Source organism: Argopecten irradians, unplaced genomic scaffold, assembly GCF_041381155.1.
Source record: "Argopecten irradians isolate NY unplaced genomic scaffold, Ai_NY scaffold_0972, whole genome shotgun sequence".
NCBI classification, from domain to species: domain Eukaryota; kingdom Metazoa; phylum Mollusca; class Bivalvia; order Pectinida; family Pectinidae; genus Argopecten; species Argopecten irradians.
The window spans coordinates 1-8,444 of record NW_027188439.1 but is presented as its reverse complement, the minus strand read 5'-3'; the positions used below and the strand labels follow the sequence as shown (position 1 = coordinate 8,444).

The window sequence follows — 8,444 nt, the reverse complement described above, 5'->3', positions numbered from 1 at the left end:
ACCATTAATATTCTATACTAGTAAGAGGATATTTTTCGCTTTGCAGAACCTTATTAAAGATTGCTAATTTCAATTATATTATCGACATCCATAATTAAAATAGATTTCTACCATATAAGTAACTTTGGCCGATCATAAAATTAATTTACATCAATTTCAATTATTTACTTATTGTAATTATAAAATACACATCGAGTTTGAAGTACGTTGTACTATCATATTACTTGATACATCACATTGTGTTATTACTTACAAAATAAGAATTAAAACAATGAACGATTTGATGATACAAAATGAATAAGTAATCGTAATAATAAAAATAGATAACAAACATATATATACAATAGCATAAAATGTCCTACCTGTAATAAGAATTATTGACATTTAAAGATTGACACAAACATCTCGAGTTTATCTGTCTTTTGAATTGTATACGTCAGTCAGAACAATTTATTTTGACTTCAGATAACAGATTAAATGATAAGCCGACATGATATTTTTCTCATGTGAAATGTGTTACAAACACTGATAAAACATATACACAATATAACTTTCACAGCGGAGATGACGTCGTTGTGATATATTCCGATTAAAACTATGAAATTTAAAGATGCTGTATAATTTTCCTGATATAAATTAGGAGTATTCGAAAATCGACCCGTGCCGTCCGAGCTCTAGCCCCTAACTGATTACAAAGTATATCACGTAAGATTACATTAGGAATTGACACAAAAGATTAACAAATGACATTCCATACTCGTCTCAGTGGTCAGTGGTCTTAAGCTTGCAAATGAACTAATTAACTAGCGTGTCCATTGTCCTGGGGATACGTGTCATATTTGGGTTGACCAGTGCTCCTTAATATATAGTTTGTACTAGTAGATTAACACCATACGGTAAAATAAGTATAATTACTACAGAGTTAAGCCGACAACAATAAATCAAAGATCACGAATAACATTATCAAAAGTAAATGGAATGATCATAGAATTTCAGTACAATATTATTACACAATATTCAAATGATTGAGGGAAATTTTGTAATTAAAAGTCTCGAATAATATAATAGATCGAATGTACATAAGTTTTCTAATAAGCACCTTTTCCTTATGAAATAACTTTAACTATAAAATTATATACTTTAGAAAGTTCAATGTATTTACAAATAAATTCTTAGTTTCATAAGGGTAAAAAATAATCCTTATGATAGATACCTGAACAGTCAACTAATAGTTGTCGAAGTACATTTGGACATGTTTGCGACAAAGTGACATCTACTTCCAGCAAAATCATCATCAAACCATTGTAACCAAGTTTTAGTCCGGACTAGGTGCGCTTATTTCTACCAAAAATCACCCACACGATCCTCGTTCATAAAAATATACCACTAAACAAAATACAATTGTAAATAGTCAATAGTTTATGCTAAGAATGAAACATGAAAGATACCATCGTCGTCACACATCCGTGTCAACAGCGGTTTGTTCTGCAAGCAGCGATCAGAGTACAGCAACATGACGTCATTCGATGATCTAGATGACTTAACAATGAAAAAAAGTAGTTCAAGTTAAAGTTTCAAATTTCAACCAATCAAAAGACCGGAAGGTGTTATTTCACTAGTGGAATAACAATATATTTATCCAACAGCCAGTACATTTATATATTAAATGGCCTGAGAGTGGAATAACACGACGTATTGTGATAGAAAAATATTTTGTACTTCATGCTGCAATATACATTCAATATTGTATGATTAATAGGTCGAAAGGCCGAAAGTTGAAAATAAAGAATTTATTGGAAACTATTTTTGCTTTTGATATAATAAAATAAATACTATTTGCTTATTTGCTTAAGATAGTGACAGTGACTGGTGTCACCCTTCGGAATATCACTCATCCAGTGTCACCATCTATAGCAGGTAATATTCATATAGTATCAACCACCAGTCAATGTAGAATCTAAAATGGTTGCATTTACATTTAATATTTTGTTTGATATTATAGGCCTTTTGCCAATTATTGCTGCAGCTTCCACAGAAATGACAAAGGCAGGTAAGATGGTTTTAAAGCAAAATATAAAAAAGAAAAGCAACAAATATAATAAATTGCGTAATTATGATAAAGGTTATATTGTTTTAAACACGTGACCCCTCTCTACGTTGAGATAATGGAATGTTCTCCTCTGCGATTGATTGTCTCGCCAAACCAGTGTATACATGGTGATATCTTATTTTGTCACGTAATTCAATTTTAATGTACCTCTCCTTTGTTTACACTATATAAAGGTTACTTGGTTAAATTGACTAGCTCCTACTTTTTTCCAAAATCCTCGCTCTGCTGTGTGTTAGTCTTTCGAACCAACACACCCCTGGAAGCTAGCACACACCCGCACTTATTTTTCGTCGAATCAATCAGATTCGAGGTGGGGCGGGACTTGTTTCCGATCACGTCATCAGTTGATAGGTGACGTAACAATTTGGTGGAGCTAGTTTCTGATCACGCCATCTCCGTTGACGTACTCAGACGACGTTAGTATCGATCGGAAATGTTACCGAACATGTCGTTAAGTTTATCTTGTAAGGTAGAGGTTTGTGAAAAATGCAATGGGGTCAGAGGACAATACCTTTTACATGTACATAAACGTACAGCTGTAATGTAGGCTATATGCAAGTGATAAACGTCTCGGAATTTCAACAATACTTGTTTATATAATTTCAGGATTATGCCTAGAGGTTTAAAATTTTGAAATATTGAGGAAATAACAGTGGAATCAAATTTTAACTGGCGGGTTGAATAGAAGTAAAACAAAACGGACATGGAATCTTAATTGTCATTTAGGTCTGTATCCTATGTGTGGATAGATCCAGTCATTTATATTATATTCTAATCTCTAAATTATGATTATATATATTTTGAAAAACAATAAATTTCGCACATAAGTATATTGGAGATGATATCTTAAATACTGTCCTTATCCCAACATTATTCATCAATACAATTGCTACAGTATATTATGTTCATGAATATGTTTAAAATTAGAATTTTGTTGAATCATATGTATATACTCATTGTTACTAGGAGAAAACTAATATAGGCAATGCCTGTTGTTTAATCCTTTTTCGTTATTCGAAATAAAATTTGTTGAAATCCAAGTGAATCTTAATTGTCATCTCGGAATAATTTGAAATGCTTGAAGCTAAGATTAGCGGATCCGCCTTGGGAAATAGACATGTCTCGGGAAACCAGAAAATTGCTTTATCCCTCAACCCCATATTTTTACTGTATATTATTGCCGGTCTAACAACACTGAGAACTCATTTTAAACAATTTTATCACTTAGCATAAACTTTCATTTGACGTATAATTTAACATCAATACAACTAATGTGAATTAAGATATTATATGAATGCTTGCAGAGAAAAGATTGCAAATGTGATGAATGGATGCGCTCAACAAAACAATCAACACTAAGCAGTATGCAGTCCACTATGCCAACACAACTAACAACTAATACAGCGACTACCATGACGAAAACAGCAACGACCAGCAACACTGTAGCAGCATCGACCAGCAACACTGTAGCAGCATCGACCAGCAACACCGGAGCAGCATCGACCAGCAACACTGGAGCAGCATCGACCAGCAACACTGGAGCAGCATCGACCAGCAACACCGGAGCAGCATCGACCAGCAACACCGGAGCACCATCGACCAGCAACACCGGAGCACCATCGACCAGCAACACTGTAGCAGCATCGACCAGCAACACTGGAGCAGCATCGACCAGCAACACCGGAGCACCATCGACCAGCAACACCGGAGCACCATCGACCAGCAACACTGGAGCAGCATCGACCAGCAACACTGGAGCACCATCGACCAGCAACACCGGAGCACCATCGACCAGCAACACTGGAGCAGCATCGACCAGCAACACTGGAGCAGCATCGACCAGCAACACTGGAGCAGCATCGACCAGCATTACCGGAGCACCATCGACCAGCAACACTGGAGCACCATCGACCAGCAACACTGGAGCACCATCGACCAGCAACACTGGAGCAGCATCGACCAGCAACACTGGAGCAGCATCGACCAGCAACACCGGAGCACCATCGACCAGCAACACCGGAGCACCATCGACCAGCAACACTGGAGCAGCATCGACCAGCAACACTGGAGCAGCATTCGACCAGCAACACCGAGCAGCATCGACCAGCAACACTGGAGCAGCATCGACCAGCAACACCGGAGCAGCAACGACCAGCAACACCGGAGCAGCATCGACCAGCAACACCGGAGCACCATCGACCAGCATTACCGGAGCACCATCGACCAGCAACACCGGAGCACCATCGACCAGCAATACTGGAGCACCATCGACCAGCAATACTGGAGCACCATCGACCAGCAATACTGGAGCACCATCGACCAGCAACACCGGAGCACCATCGACCAGCAATACTGGAGCACCATCGACCAGCAACACTGGAGCAGCATCGACCAGCAACACTGGAGCAGCATCGACCAGCAACACTGGAGCACCATCGACCAGCATTACCGGAGCACCATCGACCAGCAACACTGGAGCACCATCGACCAGCAACACTGGAGCACCATCGACCAGCAACACTGGAGCACCATCGACCAGCAACACTGGAGCACCATCGACCAGCAACACTGGAGCACCATCGACCAGCAACACTGGAGCACCATCGACCAGCAACACCGGAGCACCATCGACCAGCAACACCGGAGCACCATCGACCAGCAACACCGGAGCAGCAACGACCAGCAACACCGGAGCAGCATCGACCAGCAACACCGGAGCACCATCGACCAGCATTACCGGAGCACCATCGACCAGCAACACCGGAGCACCATCGACCAGCAATACTGGAGCACCATCGACCAGCAATACTGTAGCAGCATCGACCAGCAACACTGTAGCAGCATCGACCAGCAACACTGGAGCAGCATCGACCAGCAACACCGGAGCACCATCGACCAGCAACACCGGAGCAGCAACGACCAGCAACACCGGAGCAGCATCGACCAGCAACACCGGAGCACCATCGACCAGCATTACCGGAGCACCATCGACCAGCAACACCGGAGCACCATCGACCAGCAATACTGGAGCACCATCGACCAGCAATACTGGAGCACCATCGACCAGCAACACCGGAGCACCAACGGCCAGCAACACTGGAGCACCATCGACCAGCAACACCGGAGCAGCATCGACCAGCAACACTAGAGTGAATACGATTCACACTGGCGATGATATTCAGAATATTTTTCCATCTTGTAGCAACGTATGCCAAGGCTACTTAGATAGAAAAGAACAAAAGTACCAGGAACCGAAACCTAAATGGTGGTGAGTATTTTTCTTTTCTCTTAAATTGGAACAAGCATTTATCAATTACCACGAGTGCGTAGATTTAGACAAATCGAGCTTTTTAAAATTAAAACCAACAAATGAAAAAAGATTGTAACTGTTTGTTGATTGGTTTTTTCATTCGAGATACATTAGAAATGTAACCATTATCGCCTTTATGTGTCTAGATACATTAAGTTTGTTCCACAATGTGTATTGATGACGGTATATAGCTTTGCAAATAGACAAGGCCCCATGACCGCATAACAAGTAGTTCAAATTTTAAAAAAAGAAATTGATATACAGGTATATTTGTTACACAAACCATCAAAGCCATAGCTTGAGAAAAATTTAAGTTTGTTTAAAACCCATATATATCGATTCATGTTTATATTTTTTCGTAATATTGCAATACATGTTTTTGACAATTTCAAATTGGGGAAAAATAGAAATAGAATATATGTTAACGATCAAATAGTCGCTCTTAACAAATACCTATACATATTGATACAGTATCTATATTATTACCTAGTTGCATTAAATTTGAATATAAAATACCATGTAGTCTGACAAAAGTAACATTATCTAATTGCAATAGTAGTTCATCAAATTCCAGAATTAACCTTCATGAGGAATATTATGATTCGTTATTTCATCATATTTGATTGTAAGAATAGCGTTAGAACTGTACCTGTTGCCCCTATTGCATTGATTGTAAAAGGCGATTTCCTTCTTTGGTCTTTGAATTTGTCCTTCCTAATGCCTCTTTGCCACCGCCTTACTTTTGGCTATCACCTGTACCATGCCGACCTCCGAATAAAAAATATATATGATGTTCAGAAGTTCATTTTCGAGTCCTTGGAGTTTTGTATGCTACAGCAATACACTTGTATTCGTATTGACATATTATATATTGTGTTTAGCTTTCATTGCAGCGTTTTCAAACCTATCAGTACCATTATCAATTGTTATGGAAGGAAACTTCACAGATTGTTTCAAAAATAATGAATCCAGAATATACAAATCATTTGTCGCCGCCTTTGAAATAAACGTAAGTGTTTAAGGAAACTTTAATTGATAATTATTCAGTGACATCACTTTAAACCTGATTTAAAAGCCCACTGTATTTCATAAATAAAACTTTATTGACGCCAGAACATTTTATAGCGATGGTTATAATGCTTAACAAATGCTAGATAATATGAGAAAAGCTATGTGTTAACAATACACTGTTATGAGGCGTCATTTTACATTCACATTTTAAATATTAAAGCCATTTCGGTTTAGATATATACCTTTAAAGGAACAATTATATAAATAACAATTGTAAATCTGTTTGATGCTAGTAATCATATTTGAGCCGAACATCGTCGTTTCCCTTTATTGTAGCTCACAGCGAAATATAATGGCTCACCAGGTTTTATTTTTCTGAACGTAACAAGATTGAGGTAAGTTTTCAAACCTAGAATTCGCGATATTCCAGGAGTACTGTCGTTATATCCATCCTAGAATTGTGTAATAATATGGGACAGCGAGCTGACCGCCTAGATGGCATGTTGATTGCAGAATGGCGTCATAAAGGAGGGATCACTCAAGCGGGACTAGTTCGATACACACTCATCGAAACTTTTTTTTTTAAATTGTAAAAATACACTCAATTTTGTTGTTGATGGTAATAATAAAATAATCGAAATAATGATTAAATGATTGTGATAACAAGTAATTAAATCCCCTCTCATATAGTATACAGTATGGACTGTAGGAAGAGGGATTATTCTTTAGCACCGGTTTAAGTTGGATTGGTACTTGGATAATGTATATATGAATGTTCTTAAAATTGAAACTTGCGTACAACAATAACAATCTGTCAGCACGAAAAGCGTTTGCCTAATACATATTATGACAGGCTTGCAACAGCTTTCCCAAACTGTTTCATTGAACCTTGGCCTCAATATCCACATCAATATACCTATACACAGCATCACTTGCCAACAGTCAAATGCTTTTAATCATGTCCACTGAGATGCCATATTTGCAATGTATGTTGCACCATCCGCCTAAATAACTGACCTTTAATGTTACCATTGTGAATAGCATCCTCTGAACCGAATAAAAACAAGGGGTCCGATGGGTCGGCGGATGCAGTTCTATTAAGATAAGATTGCAAAACAACCGCAGGGCATAATATACTGTAAGATGGCAGTGTAGGTAAATACACTTCAACCACTTTTTGTCTATATTGAATTGATTTTGTCAATCGAAGACAGATCAAGAAACCCTCGGAGCACGCCATCACATTCAGACGTCTGGGATCACGGGTACGCTCAGAGGTTCCTCTAACAGTTACATTGTCTGGTCTTAGTAAGCCAAAGAATGCCGCGAGGCAAATACACCAAAATGAGTAATCGGAAATGCAATGCCATGTCAACACCTGATAAATGTGATTCAAAGTTCAAAGTACTAGGTGTGATGACAACTACCGGGGTTTGAGATACACCTAATACTCGTTTCACTCTTAATAACTCCTGTGACACATGATAATCCCCCTTAAGGAGATCATCTGGACCGACAATTCTATGAATATGAGACACAATATTAAGATATTGCTTAATCGTCGAAAATTTAAACTTCTTGACAGTTGATATCTATGCGATATCAATCTGAATCATTTCTTATGACGCTGGAACCAATGGCATAATCAAGTGTCTCACAGAAGGAAGAGTAGCACTTCAGGTGCGTCGCGTATGTTGCCGACGTTGACTAAGCTCGTGCCTTTCTTTTCAGCTCCATTGCCTTTGTCTCCAAGGCGGACCCAAACGCTCCATCTGCACTAGATAAACATGACAGACTATTAGTAACACAGTTTGTTAGTGACTTAATACGGAAAAATATTGGGTCTGAAATAAACTTGTATCGGGCGAGGCGTATTAGGTCACTTACAAACTGTGTAACGAATTTATCCTGTCGAAGACCCTTTCCATTAAGTAACTATAAAATGCATTATGTACCTAGTATGGAAACCAAAACGACTCAAAACTTCGGCAATTTTCACCTCATTGAATGATT

The 8,444-nt window shown here is 38.7% G+C and overlaps 1 protein-coding gene across 1 annotated transcript; it reads left to right on the top strand.

Annotated features, from left to right (window-relative positions):
* The first annotated feature begins 1,437 nt into the window (after window positions 1-1,437).
* LOC138313836 (spermatogenesis-associated protein 31H1-like) lies at window positions 1,438-5,374 on the top strand. Its single transcript, XM_069254105.1, has 3 exons — window positions 1,438-1,478; window positions 2,003-2,050; window positions 3,515-5,374. The coding sequence occupies exons 1-3, from the start codon at window positions 1,438-1,440 to the stop codon at window positions 5,256-5,258; spliced, it is 1,833 nt and encodes a 610-aa protein (XP_069110206.1). The 3' UTR covers window positions 5,259-5,374.
* The last annotated feature ends 3,070 nt before the right edge of the window (window positions 5,375-8,444 follow it).